The 23,889-nt window shown below is 44.4% G+C and overlaps 2 protein-coding genes across 2 annotated transcripts; both read right to left on the reverse strand.

Moving 5' to 3' along the window:
* Positions 1-7,545: 7,545 nt before the first annotated feature.
* LOC113214296 (uncharacterized protein K02A2.6-like) lies at positions 7,546-8,379 on the reverse strand. The gene has a single exon (XM_026433609.1). It carries the CDS (start codon positions 8,377-8,379, stop codon positions 7,546-7,548), a length of 834 nt encoding a protein of 277 aa, XP_026289394.1.
* A 9,880-nt stretch (positions 8,380-18,259) lies between these two features.
* Positions 18,260-19,636, reverse strand: LOC127751172 (cytochrome c1-like). The gene is made up of 4 exons (XM_052274286.1): positions 19,553-19,636; positions 18,695-18,931; positions 18,538-18,624; positions 18,260-18,460 (listed from the first exon to the last, which is right to left on the reverse strand). The coding sequence occupies exons 1-4, from the start codon at positions 19,634-19,636 to the stop codon at positions 18,260-18,262; spliced, it is 609 nt and encodes a 202-aa protein (XP_052130246.1).
* Positions 19,637-23,889: the final 4,253 nt, after the last annotated feature.

Raw genomic sequence — 23,889 nt, forward strand, 5'->3', positions numbered from 1 at the left:
AGGAATATGATCAAGAAGATTGTTACCCAAGATACAGTCCTCTAGTAGCTGGAGCCGAATGCAGAAATCAAGAAGACGACCCATATGAAGACAACACTCAGTACCGCCAAGCAATTGGCAGTCTGCTGTACCTATCTGGTGGAAACCGCCCCGACCTGGCATATGCAGTAGCTAGGCAGAGCCAAAGGTGTGAAAATCCAAGAAATGAAGACTGGAACAGCATTGTCCACATGTTTGGATACTTGAAGCACACTCAAGAGTACCAGATTCACTATTTTAAGACTTGTGAAAAACTGGAGGCTTATGTTGACGCAGATTGAGCAGGTGATCCCACAGATGCCCGTTCCACTACAGGATATGCTATGAAATTAGCTGGTGGAGTCATCAGTTGGATGAGCCGGAAACAAGATACGGTAGCCCCATCATCCACTCATTCCGAGTACTACGCATTGTATCAGGCTGCAGCAGAAGTTGTATGGTCGAGAAATTTTCTGAAGGAACTGGGAAATGAGCTCCTAGTCAATGGTCCCACAGTCATCTACGTGGACAACACTGGAGCAATTGCAACAGCCAACAGAAAGGAGCAGAAGGAGCGGACCAAGAATATAAATGTCAAGTACCACTATGTTCGGGAGTTGGTCCGAGATCAAGAAATCAAGCTAGTCTATGTCAAGTCAAAGTTGAATCAAGCTGACCTGATGACGAAGTCGCTGTCTGGTTCAAAGACCAGAGAACTTGCAATCTCTGGGTGTTTCCTAGGAAGAAATTATTGAACTGTTTTTTCCTGTTTGATCTCTGAATAATTATAATTATGTTTTATTTTTTTATGTCAGTAGTTAATAACAAATTGTTTTGTATAAAATATTTTTATTTTTGCAGGTAGTAAATAAGAATTGTGAAATGTTTGTATTCTCTTACTTTATTGTATGTTGTCGTAGTTCATTGTTGTAGAAAATAAATATAATATTGTTTGAGGGGAAGTGTTGGAAGTGCAAACAGATATTATGTTGGTAACACTGTAACTTCTGTAGTCGTTCTGGAGTTTCATGTTGGAGGTTGGTAGTAGTGGAGAGTTTTGTTTTACTTGCTGAAGTTTTGTTTAAATAAATCAGTCGTTCGTTGTTCATGCACATGAGTAGTCGTTTTGTCACGATCCTTCTTCCACAAAACTAAGACTATGCACCTGCTGACAATGGAAACCTCCACAGGACGTGCGACACAAGGATGAACATGAGGCATTCTCCATCTCCAATGAGAAACTAAAAAAAGGAGAGGTAAAACAAAACTATATCATGAAATAATACTGATCTCCAAACAATACACTCATAAATTACAATAGGGATCTACTCTACAGGTTTTGCCTAGACAATGGATGGTATTTAGGGAAAACTGGGCACTATTGGACTGTGGAATATGGTATGACAGTTGAATACCTAGACCCATACAATAAACTTTACGCCATGAGCATTAAACAGTGTAAGGAAAGAGACATGATACATAAGTCCTATATTTCACCCGAGATTCCACCTGCAAGAAAAGATAAATGAACAATGAGACAGTTTGCAATGGTCGAGCTGCAGAATCTTTACACTCCAGTTCACATTGAAACACAATGTGAAGAGTCATATTTTTATGAGGAAGACAAAATGGTTCCAGACATGCTTCCATGATTTTTGCAAAGTGAAAATGAGAATGCTGAGAAATGTAACCACGAACACTATTTGAAAAATAGACTCCCATACACACATACATAGAGAGACATTTAAAACACATGAATCTGTTTCACCAAGAAGGAATGCTTCCTCCTCATCCAACTCTAGCTCATTATCTTCAGGTTGCAGACCATTTGCATTTTTGGAGCTGGTTGCTTGTCTAGAATATCTAGCCACACCAGCTTTAAAATTTGCATTGCACTGCTTAATTTTGAGGTTGATCAAGTACTCTGCAATCTTCTTAAAAACATTGTCAGACTCAGAGCTAACCCTAAGAGAAAATAGACGTCTATTAGATGTTTAATAGACATCTACTGCTAGACGGCAATTTGTCTAATAGACGTCTTCGGTAGACGTCTATTAGACCGTCTTGATTGTCTCTATCGAGGCATCTTTTATACGTCTATCAGTAGACGTCTATATTTAGATGCCTTTTAGATGACATCTAGATATTTCTAATTTTTTTATAATGCAACCTTCAAATTCAAAAATAATTCTGTATTTTCTTCCTCTGGCGCTTTTCTTCTTTCTCTTTGGTAGATCGTTTTCTCGATTGTAACTCATTGAATTGATTAATTCTTCCTATTTTACCTTACCTTGGCCGGTTTCGAACCTCGGAACTGCGGATTGGTAACCCTCGACGCTGACCACTATGCCACGAGTTGCCTCCTACGTGAGGTCAGTCTGGTTCCGGTAGCATTCGTCTTTCCAGACTCGGGACTCTTTCCCTTCTGATTTAGAGTGGCCAAGAGACCTACCGTTGATATTACGTTTAAAGTCTGCAGGTGTTTTTTACAAGCGAGCGCTTGTGTACAATTATCTCAAGGTGATCAAAAATTTCATACCCTGCTGCGTTAAAAATCCTAAAGCTTGAACGTCTAAGGTCATAGATGGGTTAGATTGGAGTTAGATCGTCTCGACACGTCTAAAAGTCGTCTATCGCTAGACGTCTAAGGTTGTTGATGGGATGGATGAGAGTAAGATCATCTCGACACGTCTACACTGTGTCTAGTGCTTGACGTCTAAGGTCGTAGATAGAGAAGATAGGGAATAGATCATCTAGACACGTCTACACTTTGTCTAGCGCTAGACGTCTAAGTACATAGACAGGTTAGACAATAAATAGATCGTTTCGGGTCTCGGGTCGTCTGTTTCTCGACGAAACCTAGTCGTAGATGTGAAAAGATGTCTACTAGACCTCTTTTGGTCATCTACGTCAAGTCGTCTAAAAACTTAGACCAGCTAGACGGGCATTAGACGATCTATCGAAATCTATAGACGTCTATTTTCTCTTAGGGAACTTGGTGGGAGGCACAGAAAACAGCTGACCAGTTTGCTGATTGCCTACACATACTTTGCACAAGGCCAACAACATCAGGTTTGTACAAGATAGATCTCCACTTCCTCTCAAAGACTGATTGAGTTTTCAAAAATAATGTTATTAATAAAACAGAAGGAAATATATCAATAGGAGTCAATCTTGAGAAGGAAGTATCCAATGTTCTTTGGTCTGATTTTAAACGCTGTAGGCAATCAGTGCATGAAACTTTCAGCTCTGCCAAGGTGGAAACCCACAGATTTCAGGCACTCATTCGGTGAAGAGGATTATTCACAAAAAACAGGTGTTAAATTAAGTGGCACATCTCCACGAAGTAAATTGTCACTTACTGGAGCAGTGTTAGCGGGATCATTATTCAAAGATATTTTCAGATCATTTAGAAAATATGACCCATCATCTAAGCAGTTTTTATCCTTACTTATTGATGAATACCTACTGATGAGGCATGTTTTCACAGCCCCAACAAACTGTTCACAAGTGAGGTCGGAACTTGATCCACCACACTGCCTGACCAGACCAAAAAAAAATAAATTCTAGAGCATCCTGGTTCAGGCTACGAAGCGTCAAAGTTTTAAAGCCAATATTTTGGAGTTCCTGCCATAAACATTTAAGTCCATCGGCATTTTCAATCCACCCTTTGATGCATTGAGGGACATGTCTGGAACCACATTTCTTCCTCTCAAAAATCCAATTCTTCATATTTTCTTGCATTTTCTTCCACTCCTCCAGATGGAAGGAATCCGCCGTCACATCACACCTAGAGGTCTTCTGAGGCTCCAAGTGTGATGCCCGCGGGCCATCACAAATGTCAAAGTACAACTCCATAAGCCGAATGAACCCCACAGTGTCCATGCACGACGGAAGCTTCTCCCCATTAGTCACATGGTGAGTATGCTAAATCCCATTGGCAGTCCTGCTACCCAAAGCTTGCGATGCCAAACTGATTCGCATTTTGTCTCTGCCTTCACGGTCAACATGTTTACTTGTGAGGGGAGACATCTTGCACAGTGAATTATCTAAAATTTAATAATCAATTACATCTCTCCACTTGGCTACCTTCCCACCAGCATAGATTACATTACTAGAGAGTAAATTATTTCTAACACTTTTCATAAGGTGAGGAACATCCCACACATGGTACACTTTCAAATTGTCAACACAATAGAAAACACGGTCTCTATTCTCTTCTTTTAATTCCCTGATGGTGCTACGGTTTGTAGGTCCCTGATCAGAAACTTTAGCAACCACAGTGAGACCAATGCCGTACAAGGTTCTAAAGACTGATTTAATACATTTCTTCAATATTGAAGAGGGGCATGTTTTGCTAACCAAGTAAAAAGAAATTGGCAGGACCCAATGAGCATTCAAACCTTGAACCATAAATGCTAATGCATGGTCCGCAATTAAATGGGTCCTGCCATCAAGACCATAGTCCTCAAAACCACGAACAAGTCTTAATAAAGGAACATATCGAAGGTGACCCCGCAGAAAAATCTCATCAAATAAAAGAGTGCAGTGCCTATCTTTGGGTTTCATATTCTTCACTATGTCCTTCAATAAAGAGAGGCAGGGGGCTATGATTCCACGTTTGACAAGAATTTGTGAGAGCAAAACTTTGAGTGTACTTTCACACGGCAAAATGATGTACCTGATAGGCTTTTGGGCTTCGTTGGTAAAAGGCTAACCAAAAGATTTTGTCATCCACTGTGCAACTCCTACCTTTAGATCTTTTTTTCCAGTTACAGAGTTAACTTCGAACAATCATTCTGGTAGTTTGTGAGATATTAAGGTCTTCCACTAACTTCAAAGTCTTTGCCTTGAAAAAGGCTTATACCTGTCTGATCGCTTCCTAGCTTTAGAAAGGATTCTCTCAAACTTCCGGGCCATCTGCCTGTACTAGAGGGCTGTTTTAGCAACTTTGTTGACATCCTCTGTAACTGTTGCAACACCAGACATTCTGGCTATATCTTTCCTACTCATTCTGCTCCTCGACCTGACTCTAGCCCCAACTGATTGCATTGGGCCTGCAAATGGAATATATTTTTCAAAATATATTTAAAAGGATTTACCATGGTACTAAAGGATTTGACACTTAGTACACCTAAAGTACACTCACGGCGAGGAGTACATCACTGTAAAAAATATTTGTGGGAAAAATCCCACAAATGTATATGAAGTTATTTACATATACATTTGTAGGATTTTTCCTTCACTGCTGTATAGGGAAAATCCCATATGTGTGCTGCAGATTTCCTTGATATATGTGGGATTTTTCCTATACGAGTGCAGCAGATTTCCTTGACAGGTGTGGGATTTTTTCCATACGCATTTTTAAAAAGAAACATGATATTTTTTGGGTTGTGGACTCGGATCCTACTCTTCCTGCACCCTCACTTCTCGTAGTTCACGTTTATGTACACAATACTAATTACCAAATACTTTACCGGACGGGGAGTTGAACCTCGGACTTCTGGGATGCGATCCTGTCACGCTGACCACTAGACCACGGGGACTTGTTGGGAGAGAGGCCGTAGCGTCCCCGGGTGATCCCAAGGCCGCGCGGCCGGCCCCACCCGGCCATTTTTAGAGGCCAGGTGCGGGCAGCAGCCACCTGCCCTTTGCGTAAGGGATTTCTAGATGCATGTTTTGATTTCGGGTATTATATTTTAAACTCCGTGCCCTAATATTTTGATAAACTTCAGAAGCACCCTCCAAACATCATCCTTTGAGACCACAGCAGGACAACGAGACTGCTGAATAATTGTACCTAAGATAAGCAGCAGGATTGATGTGTCCAAAACTCATAAACTGTAAATTTACTAGTGCGTTGTCGGAAATTTTCAAGATAAAAATAGCAAAATTCCCTCACTTGTATGGGAAAATTTATTCCTAAACACTCGTAGACATTTTGCCACAAAAGTGTGGGATTTTTCACATACGTATCGGTTTTTCCCTATACACTATTTCGTGTATAGGAAAAATCCTACACTTGTGGAGGAAATTTCACGTCCCACGCGCGTATGGGATTTTTCCTACACACTTGTATGGCAAAAATCCGAACAGTTTTTACAGTGATGGTGTAGGAGGTGGTTCCTGGCGAATCATTTTAGGCTCATGTAGATAAAATAAAATTTCCTCATCTTCAGGAGGATGGCTTCTTTTCTCTGTTCAAAACAAACAAATTACTTATGTAATAAAGGCTGAATTACTTCAAGCAAAGTAATTCACAGACTAACAGATGTATTATGTGCAGAGTTCTCAAAATAACAGAATGCTGTAATCAGTATTTCTTATGAAAACACATTTGGATGTGGAAATTATTGTAAAATGAAATGAATTATCCAAACCTCCTCTAGTGGGTGTTTGAGTGGCTTGAGGGTCACCACAGATGTTTGATTGCACATCCAAAGAAGGGACCAAATCCACACAGACATTATTACTGCTACGTTGATCCATAGAAAAATTGCAATAAGAGTAAATAACATTAAGAATAAAAATAAGATTAATGTACCTCGCAGAGAGAATAGTTGGATTATTTTTTCTGGAGATAACGGTGAACCTGCAAACTTTGTTGGGACAGCATTTCTCATCCGGTGGTGTTTTTTGTTGTCCCGAAAACAGTTTGGCTCAAAATGACCAAGGCAAGGAAATCTGTTTTAACTATTGAAAGTCGCAGTGTTGTAGCAGAGTTCTTCATCCCCTAATTATTGAAGCCACTGGAACCCACTGTTTGAACATATGCCACCTTCTATTCGTACTGGTTTGGTAATAGACACGTCTAAAAGGAAGTTGTTGCATACATTTCTGTAATAAAAAATACAGATGTCAATTCAAATTACAATTAATGGTTTCAAAGAAAAACATTACTCTGAAAAGGAAAATTAAAAATGTACTTGATTCATGCCATTATCCATGTGAACTGTCTCTCTTTCACCTTTATCCATAACAACAGTATCTACTCCAACAGCACAATTGAGTATCACTTTACTTGCAGGCGAGATCAAAACTTGAGGCGGAGGCTCAAAGTAGGACCAAGGCTTATCAGTTCAAGAGATACTGGACGTTCTTGCAAAAAACTTGAATCTGGTAATTCAGTGGTAATTTCTGTGATAAAAATTTAGATATCAATTTGAATTAGCATTATTCTTTAAAAAAAAAATACTCTGAAAAAGAAACTATTTTTATCAATTCATACCTTTATCCATAACAGCTGTCCGGGCAGAGAGTAACGTCACAACTGGTTTCCGACTGAAGACTGGTTTATTCTTATTCACAGGCAGTTTTATACAGGTTCACATAGAGAGAGTATCGAAAGTCAGGATCAATACACGACATCCCCCCCCCCCCCCAAGGGTGAAGCAGAAGACACTAAAACTTACAGACTAAAACAATGCATTGTATTTAAAACTAAGATTAAAAACTACATAACACAACTGACAGTCTTGAAGTTTCTAGATAACAGGTACATATATTTTGTTAAATCATAACAGCACATTAGTGGAGACACCGTTCCATCTGATTGGTGTGAGGTCCACGAATTACTCCTTCAAAGGAAGCAAGATAACGAATCGGGCCCAGACTGCGAACCACATAACCTTTAATTGGAGGTGATCTCTTTTGTAGCTTGACAAGCACCGCCTCCCCGTCACGGAACTTTTGGACATTAGACTTGAGAACTTTCGGCAACACACGTGACAAACTACTATTTGGTTTAAAATTTAATAAAACATCATTTGGAGACCTAAGAGTTGTAGTAGTTGGGGTATTTCTATAAGTAGATAAAAACTTGTTGACTAATTTATCACAGACATCAATAGGGAAAACTTGAAGGTGAGTGGGATCTATGGCTTGGAATTCTAAAAACATGTTTTCAATGGATTTTTTGGCAATCTGGACAGATCTCTGGGCAAAGCCGTTACTTTCTGGATGATAAGCAGGTGAATGGGTTAAAATGATGTCTCTAGCAGTACAGAAATCAATTAAATCAAAACTATCAAATGGGGGACCATTGTCTGATTCCAGGGTTTGAGGATCACCCCAAATGGCAAAAATAGTAGACAAGACAGAGATAACATCAGCCGCAGTAGTACGAACCATACGTTGCACATGGATCCACTTAGAAAAAGAGTCAGCAAAAAGGAAGAAATGAATGCCTTTAAAGGTGTAGAAGTCAACATGGACTCTTTGCATTGGTTCTTTAGCTTCAGGCCAAGGGACGTAATCATGTGAACGCTTAAAGTTAACAAGGGAACACGGTTGACACAACTGACATCTAGATTCAAAGTCTTCATTTACTGAGGGCCACCACACTGAACTTCTGGCTAACATCTTCATGCGCACTATACCCGCATGAACTTCATGGAGGATTTCAATAACTTGTTTTAATAGACTTTTCGGAATTACAACTCGGGAAGCATACAGCACACAACCTTTTTCCGGAGACAATTACTCACGCAACTTAAAAAAGGGTTTGACCAAAGGATCTAAAAATCGATTCCAATCAGGCCAGCCTACTTTACATTGAAGTGAAAGTTTAGACAGGTCAGGATCCCTTTTTGTTTCCTCAGCTATGACTGACGAATTTAAGGGCAAATCACTAGCTATAGATGAAATTTCGAATGCTTCCGAGAAGTTAGAATGTAAGGCAATGTCATCAAAAAATTCAGTAGGTGGTGGAACTCTTGACAGCGCATCTACATGGGACATAAGCTCAGCCTTTCTTTGCTCAATTTTAAAGTTATAGGCTTGAAGGATATACGACCAATGTTGAAGTCGTTGGGCTGACAAAACAGGGATAGATTTATCGGGACTCAAGATATGTCTTAATGGAGCATTGTCAGTGACCAAAGTGAATTGACGTCCCCAGATAAATTTATGAAATTTGTTAATGGCAAACATGATACCAAGAGCTTCACGGTCTATTTGGGCATAATTTTGCTGACAAGGGGTTAAAGCACAAGAAGCAAAGGCAACAGGACGTTCAGTATTACCTACTTTGTGACAGAGTATGGCACCTAGACCATCAGGACTGGCATCTGACAGGACAACTATTGGTAGCTCAGGGTTGTAGTGGACTAAAACACCACTGGTAAGGAACAACTTTTTGCATTCATCAAAAGAAGATTGAGCACTGGCATCCCAAACAATTGGATCAGAAAGGAGTCTGAGTGGTTTTGAAATGGCACTAAAGTTAGGTAAGAATGGCAAATAGTAAGAAAATAGACCAAGAAAAGACAAGACCTGCTTTTTGGTCGTAGGGACCCTAGCTTTAAGAACAGCTTGGATTTCGTCAGGTGATGGTTTTCTGCATTCTTTTGAAATGATGTTACCTAAATACTCAACTTGATTTACGAACCACTGACATTTTGGAAGATTGACTTGAACGTTGTGAGCTGACAGCCTTCTAAGGACTAAGGATGTTCTTTCAAAGCATTCAGACAAGGATGAACCACAGACTAAAGTGTCATCTAAATAACATTTTACACCAGGAATACATTTTAAGATACAGTCCATCACCTGTTGGAAAATTGCAGGGGCACTAGCAATGCCATAAACTAATCTATTATATCTATACAAGCCTTGATGAGTGTTCGCAGTAACGTATTTTTTGGAGGCTTCATCCAACTCCAACTGGAGATATGCATCAGAAAGATCAATTACAGTGAACACTGAAGCATCTGCTAAGGAAGCAAAGATGTCATCAATCCTAGGAAAAGGGTGTTGTTGAACCTTTAATTGGGTGTTGAGGGTGCGTTTAAAGTCAACACAGAGCCTATAGGACCCATCTTTCCTTTTTGATTGGAACACAAGGGGATGCATTTTTCGAATACGTTACTGGGAAGACTTTGTTGGAAGACACTAATTTTTCAATTAATGAATCTATGACATCTACTAATGAATAAGGAAGTGAATAAGCTGGAGCAAAAATGTCCTTGACATTGTGTTTAAAAAGCAACTTAGCCTTGAATGGCGTAATTGGATCATCATTTAAGGAGTCAAAAACTTTAGGAAACATGTGCTGCAATTGCTGCACTCTGTCGGAGACAGATGAAATTACGTTAGCTGGAAGAAAGACTATCCTCCAATCCTTAAATAAGACATCTAACCAAGGTCCACCCAACAGAGACCTGACAGGAGCAACAGTATCACAGACAACAATAATAAGTTGAGCTGGAGGCTGGGATGGAAGTGCGACAGAGACAGACAATTGTCCAAAGACTTTGATTGAACCGGAAAGTGAATTCAATACAAAAGGTGAAGGAGACAGGAAGTATGATTTAAGAAATTTTGAATAGACAGCATAACTCACAACTGTAACTCCAGCACCTGTGTCGACTTCCATCTCCGACTCACTTCCATTGACAGACAATCTGACTAATACTGGTGGACTTTGACTGACATGATCCAGAAAGATTACTTGTACTGGCTCCTAGAAACTAGACAAACGTTAACAAACTCATAGGACTAACTTAAAAATAACTTAAAAACAAGACAGTAAGGCAAGACAGTGATCACAGACAGCCTCTTTTTTTTCTTTTTTTTTTTTCGAAAGACAGACTACCGGTAGACAGAAGACTTTGCACAAGGCAAAAGATAGAGCTCAGACATTATTTTCATTGGCTGAGCGATTAGCGAAGCCCATTACTCCACTGACCGAAAAAGTTTCATTCTGTTTGTGTGTTTGTTTGTGTGTTTGTTTGTCCGTCTGTCCGCACGATAACTCAAGAATGGATTGAGATAGCGATTTAGGAATTTTAGGGTCGTTTTGTTTCAGAAAAAGACAGATCGAGTTCGAAGATGAGCATTGTAGCTCAAAAATTGACTTTTTAAAAAATCAAAAACCGCAGGTCGCAAAATTTTTATTTTCAAATATTTTTTTTAAGGGCTTTCAAGGGATAACTCGTGAAAGTAGATTCCTCAGACGAAAATTTCGTCCGTTTTGCTCTATCTTGTACCGTTTGGGTGCTAGGGGGCATCTCTGGACAAAAATGTGGTGAAAATGGCTAAATGGTCTATTAAACCGTAAAAAGGCTCTATATAAAAAAAAATGTGTATACACTCCCATTCACTCGTCTCGGGTGTCAGCGCCGCAGGCCCAGCTATATGTGCGCCAGGCGCGTCGCAGCGTAACAGTGTTTCGTGAGATATCGCGAAGCCTGTTACGCGAGACGTGGTCTGGCGTACATATAGCTAGTTTTAAAGGTGACATAAGAGATTGACTATACCTTGGAGACACGGAAGAGTCTTTCAACTTCTTCCTCAATGGAAGAAAGTGGAGGTTGCTGACCAAGATGAGACAGAGGAGGTTCAGCCGTCGGAGGTACAACTGGTACCTGTGGCTCAACCACCTTGACCAAACGCTGAGGACAGCATTTTGAGATGTGGCCTTTCTTGTGACACTTGTGGCATTCCCAATCCTTGACAGGGCAGTTCCATCCATCGTGTTTACGAGAACATCTGAAGCATGGATTCCAGGTAGAGCGGGGTTGTTCATGATTTTGCTTCTTGTAACTGCCATTAGAACCATGTGGAGTTTCTCTTCTGTAAGTGAACGGCTTGAACTTCTGAGAAGGTTGTTAAGGTTGATAAGAAGCTGCGTTGAGACCAACCATGTGCTCAGCCATGAGACGCACCTCATTACGAAGGGCATCATCTTTCTCACAAAGCTCCTTCGCTTGGAAAAACGTGAGGTTGTTGGCTTTGAGCAGAATTAGACGCAGCTCGTTGGAGCGCACGCCGCCGATCAACTGATCTCGAAGAGCTTCAGGGTAGTGCAAACCGTACTCACACCTGTCGGCAAGGACCTGAAGAGCCGTGATGTAATCCGTTGCTGATTCCGTTTGAAGCTGCACTCGCCGGTTGAACTGGAGCCGGTTGGTAGACACAAGTCCATGGGGCTCGTACTTCTGGCGAAGCAGCCGGATGAGCGCTGGAATTGGAAAAAATTGAGGCGTATTCGGCAGACAGGCCTTACGAAGGCATTCAAATGGCGCATTAGCCAGGCATTGAATGAAGAGGGTTCTTCTTGCGTTGGGTGGAATCACACCATTCTCGTTGATAACTTCACCAGGCATTCTCACAAGGGTGCAGTACCCGTCGAAGAGCTGTACCCAACCGGTGACGGAAATCTCCGCAGGGTCGAAGCTCCTGAGCAGTGGAATGTTGAATGCTGGTGCTGCCATGCTGACTAAAAGATTGACTAGAAGGTTCACTTGACGATTGACTAGATGATTTTTCTTGACTAGACGATTGACTTTGACGATTGACTTGACTAGACGTAACCTCTCCGACCACGTGTTGTATCCTCGTCGCCACATTGGTGTCTCTGACAGTTGACAGGGAGAGACTTGGTTCGGGCAGAGAGTAACGTCACAACTGGTTTCCGACTGAAGACTGGTTTATTCTTATTCACAGGCAGTTACATACAGGTTCACATAGAGAGTATCGAAAGTCAGGATCGATACACGACAGTACCTTTGTCGTGGTCCACGCCCGTGTAGCAAACAGCATAACCTCTGACATTGGAGCGGAATCTCATACTGTATCACTCAACTGGTACTGCCGAGACCACCCGCGCAAAATTTTGTTCTCAGATCCTTGAAGCGCACTCTATCGGCAGCGCGAAAGATGCCTCTCCGTTTGATGGCGCTTCAGCAACTCTGAGCGCAGTCTTTGCGCGGGCGGTCCAGCGACCGACAGTCGTAATAGAGGCTAAGCTGGGCCACCTCCGTTACTGCACGGGACGAAATTCTCGCTTCTCGCAATCGGTCAGCGAAATGTCTGTCGGTGCTCAACGGCGACCTTACAGAGAATAAACGTTAAAATTTAAAGTTACATCCCACCAAACCATCCAAGACGAAATTTGGGAGCAGCTGCGACTAAAGCCCTTACTATTTAGCAACAAATATCAGAACTGTCGAAACGAATTTTGTTTGGTAGGGCACTCAATGCTAGGCGAGTGCCCAGAACTTACTGTGTTGATTGCTGCGCACGATTTGTTAGTTACAACAACCTACTTTCTGCAACTCACACGAAATAACTGTGGGGACTAAAGATATTCTGTGTAGGAACGAAGAATTCTGTTTCGAGAATAAACCCGACTTACTCGCTCAAGCTCACAGAGGTTTGATTCTGCAACCGAAATTTTCTTGGGTTTGTTAAACAAAACGTCGGTTGTCGGAACCGAAATACCCATTGCGACGACGAATTCCGTCAGTCATCACGCGTATAACCGATTTGTCAGTTGAGGCAACAGATTATCGGTTGCGATGACAAACTCATTATTTTCCGTGTGTTGCTATTTTATGCTGTGCACCGCTGTGTGCATAACCTCCCGCTTGCAGTGCTGAACACATGGAATATTCGTGGCACGCAACTTTCTCGACCTATTGACTGTGCCTCGGCCACCGCAGGGCTGAATGTTCAAATCCCACCAAGGTGAGGAAGTCGAGGCAGCCACCTGGAATCGTGACCGAGGACCTCCCTGCAACACCTGCGGAAGCAGGACCTGCCTCTCAAACGGTAGTGGACTCAGTACCTGAGCACCCACCAACCGAGACCGTAGCTGCTGCAGAGCCAGCTGAAGAGCCCGCCGAACCCAGGTACATTCAATGGAACATGTGGGAGGGCGTGTCTCCTATAGCAAGGTACGCCATGGAGAAAGAGGCCAAGGAGCGCAACAGGGCAATCCCCCACATCATTGAAATGATGCGAGCAGTCCGTCAAATTGATGAGGAAAACCAGATACTGGCCAGGGCCCTCAGAGAAGAACTCGAGAGGTACAAAGTGGAAAGTGAGCGGGAGCCACCAACAATCATCGGGGACCTTGAACCAAGATGGGGTGAAGGGTCTCATATACTTTTCTAAGACGAGAGACTAAAGACATTCTTGAGTCTTCAATGCGGGCCTTTGTGGCATTAAATCCTGATGTTGCACCTGAAGTAAAGACTGTCATCGTAGATAAAGATTACAAAGAGATCTCTTGGCTGCACCAAGTTCTCCCACATGTGAAAGTTCATCTGTGTCACACACATGTGAAACGAATTTTCTCCAGAAAAGTGAAAGGAGAAGAGAATGAGAAGCATATTCTTAAACTTCTAAATGATATGTGTGTGGCAGAAAGCCCTAAAGAGTTTTCTGAAATTTATGTTGAATTGTGCAAAATTGCCTCTGCAAATTTTAAGAAGTACTTTGATGACAATTGGCTCAATATTGAATCTGCCTGGGTACTCCATGTCAGAAATGAATCACTTTCTTTAGGTGCAAGGTCCACCAACCATGTGGAAAGTCACAATGACAAAATTAAGAAGGTTATCATAAGAACCAGTATATTGGGTGACTGTATTCGAGAACTGCTGCGACTCCATTCCTCAAGAGAGTTCGAAAGTAGTTATAAGGACTTCTTGGAGTTGGCTAAAAAGTCTTATGTGGCACGATCCAAGGATCAAAATGTTCAGGTTATCTTGAACACAGTATCTGACTGGGGCGCTAGCCTTCTCCTCAGTGAGTTAAAATTAAGCTATAAGCTAGAGCTATCAAAAAGCATTGCTGAGAACTGCTCTTGTAATTTTTTCAAGATGTTTGGCATGGAACACTGTCAACACATTTTTAAATACAGAATTGAAGCAGGTATTTACATCATATTTTTGACAATTACTTTTAGAAATACTGTTTCATGACTGAATTGTTAGTTTCACTGATGTACTACTTCTAAATGCTGTTCTCAGGTGAAGAATTAATGAAGAAGTCAGTTATACCTGTCAGGTGGCTGAATCGTAGTCTGGCAATCACAGCGATCCAGCAGCCTCAAGCTGATGACATTCATGTCAGTTCTGATGTCAACACAGCCCTTGAGAGCTCTTCACACATGAGAGTAACCCCTCGTGGTCCTCATGTACAGGATAAGGTCAAGAAGTACAAAGACACTCTCAAGCTACTTACTGATATTTCAGACCTTTTGTCAAAATGTGGAGGTAACCAAAAAGCAAAACGAGTATTAGAACTTGAAAAGATTCTCAAATATTGGATGTCCGGGAGGAAAATCATGGTTCTTCCTATGAATGCTGATGGGACAGTGGATTGTAAGTTTTTCTACTTTCATTAACATATTAATAATAGGCGCACTCATATAAATTTCATCCTAAGTTTTGTTGTATATTTTTCCTAGCGAATATGGCTAATATTGGCACAGGAGGAGCAGATGATGAAACCGGTGACTTAATTTCTGGTGCTTCTGAACCTGAGAAACAAGAATCAATTAAAATAATAGATTTGGAACAAACTTCAAATCAGTGTGAAGGTAAGAGCAGAGTTCTCTTATGCATGTTGCGTACACACATTTTCAATCAGTTGAAAAACAAGAATTTGCTCGATAAAACCTGGATTCTGTTTATTACTCTTTAAATATCACTAACAATTTCTAATATTTCAGATAACTTTGAACCACGTTCTTGCCCAGATTGTAAGGGTCCTGCACCTAGGTAATTACAAGATCTCTACTCTGGATTCTGCTGTAAATGAATATTTCACCAAGGTACTGATACCATTGAACATTTCAGGAACATTACGGAAAAACAAGGCAGGAATCAAGGACGGTACTACTATACTTGCATGGACCGCTGCAAAAAAAATCAGAGCTACTTCAGATGGGAGTCTTGCTCTCACTGTGGAGCCAAAGATGTTCGTTTTGGACATTACATTTCTAAAACTTGTAAGTGTCTCCAATCCAAAACTTTTCAAAATTTTAAAAGTTGATCATGAAAAATGAAAGCTAATCCCCTCTCTTACTTTGTAGCATTTGTCGAGACTAATGAATCTGAGAAAGACAATTCACAGACAACTCTGTCAGAAAGAAGTGCAAATTCTGATGATGATGAAAGCAAAGCTCAGCAGCCTCATGAATCTCATGAATCTGATGGGTCAGAAGAAAATGAAAATTCAGAGAATGAAAGTAAAAGTGAGCATGCCTTTGATCTGTCAGATACGCTTCTCATAGCGTGTCTTCCCTTCGAGAACTCAGGGAAGAATGCAGAAATTTAGAGAAAGATAAGGCTCAAATACAGAAACAAGAGAATGAAGAGAGGCGAAAGGAAAGAAAGAAAGATGAAAAGGAAGACAGAAGAGATTTTCGTAAAGTCAAGGTAGCAACAGTGGATTGTGAGGGTAGTGACAGTACTGAGAAACCTGACATTGAAAAGTCAAAGAGTGCTACTGGAAGAGGTAACTTGCGTTGCCACAGGTGTAATGGCACTGACCATCTGGAACATGAGTGTTATCTCGCTCTGTGTAAAGGTTGTGGTCGAGTTGGAAGAGAGCTTTGTGACAGATGTTATTTCGCTGGTGTGAACTGGAACAGGCCTCCAATGCCGGAAAACTTACGAGGGGACATGGCAGCCGGGGGAACATGGTCTCCGTTTTCGATTCCTCCACCCGTCATCAGACCTTCAGCCACCAAGAACTCCGAAAAACCTCAGAATTCCGCGAAACCACCTGTAACAAAAAAATGACTTTAAGCATCTCACTTGGCAAGGATAATCGAGGATACTTACCTGTGACTGTTTTGGGACTTCCTCTCTTTGGCTTGCTTGACTCTGGCTCTGCCAAAACACTTGTTGGTGTGAAAGGAATGAAGATACTTGAGGCTGCTGGACTTCGCTCTCAACCCTCCAGATATGGTATGCTTCGTGTCGCTGACCAAGGCGAATCTTCTATTGAAAGTGAATATCAAGTACCTTTTGATGTGAATGGCATAATAAGATTAGTCCCAGTACTGTTTGCCCCTCGACTCAGTAGTTCTTTGATTCTTGGTCTTGATTTCTGGCGGCGCTACCATCTTCGTCCCGATTTTGTGACTTGTACTGTTGAAGTCTCAAGTGCTACAGTTGATATTATTGACATTGTATGGTTTACATGGATGACATTATTGCTTGGTCACCTAATGGTGATTGGAATCATCATGTATCTTTGCTTCGGAAGATATTTCAGAAATTGTGTGATGCAGGAATTACTGTAAATCTGGATAAAAGTATGTTTGCTCGTAAAAGTATCAAATACCTGGGACACGTCGTCGATTCCTATGGAGTTCGTCCTGATCCTAGCAAGATCTCTGCAGTAATCAATTTCCCTGTTCCAACGAAAGTCAAGAACATTCAACAGTTCTTGGGGCTTGCTGGCTGGATGAGGCGATTTATTCCCAATTTCAGTTCAGTTGCCCGACCACTGGTTGACATGCTACAAAAGAACAAGTCTTTCATCTGGGGGCCTGAAGAGGACACAGCGTTTGTCAAGTTAAAGGAAGCTTTGTGCAAAACTCCTGTTCTTCGGAATCCTGATTTTGACTTACCATTCAAGATTTATTGTGATGGATCCTCGGTTGGTACTGGTGGTAATCTAGTTCAAGCTTTTCCTGATGGTGAACATGTTGTGGCTTACACTAGTAAGACTCTGAATGCAAGAGAGAGAAATTTTTCAGCAACAGAACTTGAATGTTTGGCAGTGCTTCATGCTGTGGAAGCGTTAGGGCCTTTTATTGAGCGCTCCAAATTCGAAGTCATCACTGATCATAATGCCTTACTTTGGTTGCACAAACTTAAAAATTCCACAGGAAGATTAGCTCGCTGGGCAGTTCATCTGCAACAGTACAACATGAAAATTACTCACCGGAAGGGCTCTGCAATGCAAGCTCCTGATGCGTTGAGTCGACGGGCATTAGACGATCTATCGAAATCTATAGACGTCTATTTTCTCTTAGGGTAAAGGTGGTTTGAAAACGGTGTCCATTAGACGCCCTGTTGTACTTTACTTTTGAGATCAGCTTCAAGTACTCTAAGGGCGCTGAGTCCCAGGATATCGGCCGCCGTCACGGTACCGATGACACAGTGGGAACCGGCCTTCAGCACGTCGGCAACTGTTTTGGTGAAGCTGACTTCAGTGTGGCCAGGCCACATGGTCAACATGATTTGAAAACGGTGTACAAAGGATGGGAAGACTGGCTGATAGGCCTTACTTTGTCAAAGCGGAGGCCTAGCTCCGTCTTGACGCTGTTGGCGTCGTCAGTGGCAGTCAGTTCTTCCTGTCGGGCACCATCACCATGGGAACGGCGGCGGCGCCCCCTTGCACCTTGGCCAGCCATCCAGGACATCTTCCCCCGTTACGAAAGCGATGACGCCTTGGGAACTGGCCTCCACCACGTCGGCCACGTACAAGGCTCTTAGGAGGGGTGAGCCTTGGGCGCCTGCTGGCGGGCCCGATCCACTGTTGGGTCTGAGGGTTGGACACTGCGGTGGCCAGCGGGCTGGGGTTGAGCCGTGGCCCGGGTCTCAGCGCGCGGGGTGTAGGGGGCCATGGCGACGGCCTCCTGCGCGGGGTCAAACTTCGTTTTCGGTCCCAACCGTCGGGGAGAGAGGGCTGACTGCAACGTTAAACACGAAAGTAAGACGCAACGTCTAATGTTTACTTTAAATGAAAGATGTCAATTGATCAACTTACGATTCCGGGAGGCTCGGCAACGGACTCGGCGCGCTTGTGAGCTACTCTGCGTCGACCCGAGGCCGTCGAAACTACTTCGTCCACAAACTATAACAAAAAAGAATTAGTTAAAAATCGGGTTTGACCTCTAGCTCTTAAAATGCGCCGATTTACTCACCCCGTCGCATGCCTCGTCCGAGAGGAGGTCTGGGAGGGAGAGCGGGTGTGGGGTCGGCTTCTTGCACCCCTCCTCATCGGCAGCCGCCTCCTCGCCGGGGGCCTCGCTGGCGGGGGGCACGCTGGCGGGGGCCACACTGGCGGGGGCCTCGCTGGCGGGGGCCTCGCTGGCGGGGGCCTCGCTGGCGGGGGCCTCGCTGACGGGGGCGTCCTCGCCAATGGGTGGCTCGCAAGACGACTGTAGGAGAAAACATCGTTACTTTGTGTCGCGAGTGCGAGAGAGACAGCGCGCTGAGCAGCGAGAGCCTCCCCACCACCATCCCATTTCCAGGAATCCCCGCGCACCGACCGAGGGGACGCCATCGGCGTCGTGAAAAAGAAATCGTGACGATTAAGAAGTAAATGGTCAAAGGCTCAGTAAAATTGGCAAAGGCATAACCTCAGAAGCAGTGCGTGAGAAACATAATGAGAGACACGAACAAATTTCCGGCCGGCTTACACCAATCCGCGGCCGCGAGCGGCACACGAGGCGGCAACAACGAGCGCGCCGAGCTGAGCTCGTCAGGCAAGACACTCGATTGAACACTGAATTTACAAAGACAGGACACGCCGTGACCAAACACTGTCGCCGACGAGTGGCAAGCACGACGCCGGCGGGGAGACAAAGAATTCCTAACCTCAACTGGCGTGAGCCGGCAGGACCCAAGCTTACTCGCGGTTTTAATGAATGAAAGAACACTCGCGATCAACACAAGAAAGCGTAAAATTACGGTGGGAGACGCAAGGGGGGACAACATGGCGTGAAATCATAGGATGATGCAACAAAGATTTGGCGCGCAGATCAATCACTTGCACTTACCTCATCATACAACAGCCCCGAGGGGTGCAGCTGCAGGTCGAAGCGGGAGTCCTGCGACTCCTGGCTCAAGATAAGGGGCTCCATGGTATCTTCGTCGGATAGATAGAGATCGGCCTTCAAATGGCGGTGGGGCGGCACGTCACTCCAGACACTTCACACTGCAAGCTCTGGCGAACGACTGACGCCGGCGCGCCGTGTCTTGCCCCCTCTGCCGCGCGGGGGGCGAGAGGGGAGGGGGTAGTGTCCTGGGCAGTGTTATGACAGCGTTTCAGTAGCGTTGACAGTAGATGACTCATCTTGTCTCGGACTTGTTGTCCTTGACAGCGTTTCTCACAGACAAAATTAGATGTGGCTGATTTTTGTCTTGGACTTTTTGTTCTTGACAGCGTTTTGCACAGGCATAGGAGCATTTGTCTTTGACAGCGTTTCTCACATATAAAACTATAGATGGCTGATTTTTGTCTTGGACTTGTTTGTCCTTGACCGAGATTTGTCTTGGACATTATATTTTTGATTGTTTTTCACAGACTAAATTCCGTTTCGAACAGACAAAACATATCTATGCTGTTTGTCCTGGATGTTTGTCTTGGACCTCGTTACGAACGCACAAAACCTATATTTATGCTATTTGTCCTGGACATTTGTCTCGGACAGTGTTATGACAGCGTTTTTCACAGTTTGCAGAAGATGACTGAACTTGTCTCGGACTTGTTCTCCTTGACAGCGTTTCTCACAGACAAAATTATATATGCCTGATTTTTGTCTTGGACTTTTTGTCCTTGACAGCGGTTTGTACAGGCATAGAAGATTTTGTCCTTGACAGCGTTTCTCACAGACAAAACTGTAGATGTCTGATTTTTGTCGTGGACTTTTTGTACTTGACTGAAATTAGTCTTGGACATTATGTGTTTGACCGTTTCTCACAGACAAAATTTTGTGCGACCCAATGAGTAGCGCTTTGCCGAGTCCGCTCACTGCCACGAGCGAACTCGCTCCGCGAATAAATTTCCTTTCACCTGCATCAATGTGCTCAAGGATGAGCTCTCCGTCCTTTTCCTCTGTGTTGGTGTACCAAGGTCACCATCCAAAAATGTCCACCCCGTCTGGCACAGTGTTTTCCCTGGTTGTACTTCCTTTTTTTCACGAGAGGGGGGGTAGTTTAGAGAAACGGTCACTTGCGGTCAGATTCTGGCCGCGCCCAGCTCCCGCTCGCACTGTCGCGGATCCTCGCTCACTATTGTTGTAACCCTTGGCTACGGCCCCTCGAGACTTGTCCTCTGCCTCTTGCTTGAATTAGACGTGCTGTGCCCTCGTGACTCCCTGCTTATTTCCTGAGAATCCCCTCCACACTCCCACACCGTAGATCTCTACATCTGTTGTCAAGGATGGGGGAGGAAGGGAACAGGAGCACGAAGTCAGAGGTAGCACGTCTGTATTTGCGGGGAGCCAGGGATAGAGTGAGTACAGGGCGGACCAGCCGACAATAGCGACCGGTTACTAAGGAAACCGCGGCGCACGCGTACAATTGGGCGGTCGCGGGGTATAGCCGGGTAGGGGGGAGCGGGGGGTAGCGATTTCCTTTACACCACCCCCTTCCTCGAAAAGCTCAGCGGGTGATGTACGGGGCTAGCTTGTCGACGTGGTAGGTCCGAGGGCGGGACCGCGAGCCAGCAAGTTGCAAGCGGGCCGTCACGTCGTTGAAGATGTCCAGGATGACGTGCGGGCCCGTCCACCAGGACTGTAGTTTGACGCAGCGTCCAATACGTCGCTGGGGGTCGAACAGCCAGACACGGTCACCGACCTGGTAGCTGTGACGCCTCGCACGGACATCGTAGCGCTCCTTTTGTCTGAGCACCACGGCGGTGGCACGGTTCTGGACCTCATGGTGGAGGTGGTGCAGGCGGTCCTGAAGCCAGGCAGGGTAGGCCTGGGCAGAGGGCCAGGCGGGGGTGTCCGGGTGGTAGCCTCTCGCGAGGCCGGGTGGCAGGTTCAGCTGGCGTCCGAACATCATCATGGCCGGGGAGACGCCCGTTGTGAAGTGGGGTGCAACTCGGAAACTCATCAGGACGAGCGGCGTCTGCAAGTCCCAGTCTGTTTTAGACTTATTGGCAACCATGGCGATGGCGAGGTGCTCGGTTACCGAACGGATGAGGCGCTCCGCCGCTCCGTTAGACTGGGGTCGACGTGGGGTTGTCCGGGTCTTGCGCACGCCAAGGAGCTCCATCACGCCTTGGAACACCTGGGACTCGAACGTGGTGCCTCGGTCCGAGTGCAGCTCACAGGGCATCCCGAACCGACTGAAGATGTTGTCCACGAGGGCGCGCGCGACAACGTCCGCATGCACGCTGGGGATGGGGATGGCCTCGGGCCACCTCGTGAAGTAGTCCACGGCAACCAGGAGGTAACGGTTGCCACGAGGCGTGTGGGGGAAGGGGCCCGCGGTGTCCACCCCGACCGGTGCGGGCGGTTGCCTACCCGCACAGCGCTCCTTCCGACCACACTGTACCCGATGCGATGCACCACGATGCGATATCCGCGCGTGACGCACTCGCGCAATGTATCGAGAGTACAACACACACGCACACACACACACACACACACATACATCTACGCTCGCTATGTGCTATCGGAAAAAAAAGCTCGATGCATTAACCTGGGTGGGGTCCGTCCCGGAGGAGGCTGTCATGTAGGGCTTAAATGACCGATCAACCAACACCACTGGGCAACGGAACGGGGCCCAGTCTGGTGAACGGTGTGGTAGATTACCCTTTGCCCTGGTGGCGCTTTTAGCTTAATCAGTTAAAAATTGCTTACTATGTCAGGGTCGGGGTGGTACTAAACGATGGAAGTGTGTGACTTGCATTGAAAAACGTAGACGTGCCCGACACAGAAGAGACTGGTTGTCACCCACCTTTCTGACTGTGGCAAATTGAAACGCGCTTTCGGTTTTTTTTCTTAAACTTTTTTTTCAATTTTTTTTTGTTTTTTTTTTTTGGTGGGACAGAATGCAGGTGGGACGAATTAACACCGGGGCTCGAGGGTGGCACAAAATACAGGTGGCATAAAATACACAGACATTTTTCTTTTTTCTAAAACATAGAAAAATATGCTTTTTGGAGGTGGCAGGAAATGCAGGTGGTACAAAAAACACACAGAAAAACACGGCGCAAAAAACGAAACTGAAAAACCAATTTTGAGAGGTGGCAGAGAAAATAGGTGGCACAAAAAATACCAACAAATATGTTTTTGAAAAACAAACATCTGTCTTTCATGGAGGTGGCACGAAATACAGGAGGCACAAATGATTCCCACCGACCTCATGGCTGGCACTGGTCTAGAAGAATTGTGGGCTAGTGTCTACGCCAAGAACTCTATTCCACATCTGTGTTCCGGGAAGGGCTTCTCTCGTGCTGTGCGGGCGCACTTTTTTAACACAACACAGACCGCTATTCTTAGTATTGTGTTCAAGCAATTGCTTGACGACCCAGGTTTCACGTCGATGCGCAGAGATTTGCTCGAGCAGTGTCTTGCAGTGCATCGTAAAGAAGTCTCGGCCCCAGAAGGAAACGAACTTCTACTTTGCGCTCGAGAAAAACTCGACGAAACGCTGCACAATTTGGAGGCGACCAGAACAGGGAAGCTTTGGGTGCAGTATGTGTGACAGGTAGAGTTGATCCGCCTGCTGATCCGCGCGGAACGAGTTGGTGACTGGAGACTTCATCTGCAGACCGTAAAGGAAATGCTGCCGTACTTAACGCTGCAGGACATTTAAACTATACAACGTCTACCCATTTGTATCTGCAACAAATGCTCGTCGCTGAGTCGTCTCTGCCGCCTGCCGAGAGAGAGCGGTTGTTTGATCTGATCAGGGGTTCCTTTCTGTGCGGAAGTTGAATTAACTGTGGGCGGGCAACTTCCCTGACCGGACTATTGAAATGGATTTGATGAAGAATATGAAGACGATTGGGGGCATCACTACGCAAGGACGTGGTATAACTAGGGTTCGTAGTTTACCGGAAAAATAACATTGATGGAAAAAAATCGGACTTTTTTCCATTTTTTTTCGGGAAAATTGGAAAAATTGGTTATTATAAAATTGGTAGAGTAATAATTTAAAAAAAAAAATAGTAATAATTAGTATAAAATTGGTCTACTTGCAAGGCATCCGGATTTTCCGGTCGGCGAAAAGGTGGTCCAGTTCTAGGCTTCCTTTTGGGCTTTGGTAACAATTCAGGTGGTAGGACATAACGCATATTCATCTGAACTGCCACCATTTTCTCAACCCTGGCGTTTGAAAGTCGGTTCCGCACTTTGGTGTGCGTGGCGCCAAAGAGGCC

This window comes from Frankliniella occidentalis, unplaced genomic scaffold (genome assembly GCF_000697945.3).
Source record: "Frankliniella occidentalis isolate FOCC.00 unplaced genomic scaffold, Focc_3.1 Scaffold368, whole genome shotgun sequence".
Classification (NCBI taxonomy): Eukaryota; Metazoa; Arthropoda; class Insecta; order Thysanoptera; family Thripidae; genus Frankliniella; species Frankliniella occidentalis.

Bases quoted from the DNA above. Each gene is read 5' to 3' on its own strand.
- LOC113214296 (XM_026433609.1), bottom strand. From the start codon at position 8,379: ATGTTAGCCAGAAGTTCAGTGTGGTGGCCCTCAGTAAATGAAGACTTT.
- LOC127751172 (XM_052274286.1), bottom strand. From the start codon at position 19,636: ATGGAGCCCCTTATCTTGAGCCAGGAGTCGCAGGACTCCCGCTTCGAC. The intron at 18,932-19,552 runs GTAAGTGCAAGT...TTTCTCCTACAG, and splicing joins CGGGGCTGTTGTATGATGAG to TCGTCTTGCGAGCCACCCAT. The intron at 18,461-18,537 runs GTAAGTTGATCA...TTAACGTTGCAG, and splicing joins TTGCCGAGCCTCCCGGAATC to TCAGCCCTCTCTCCCCGACG.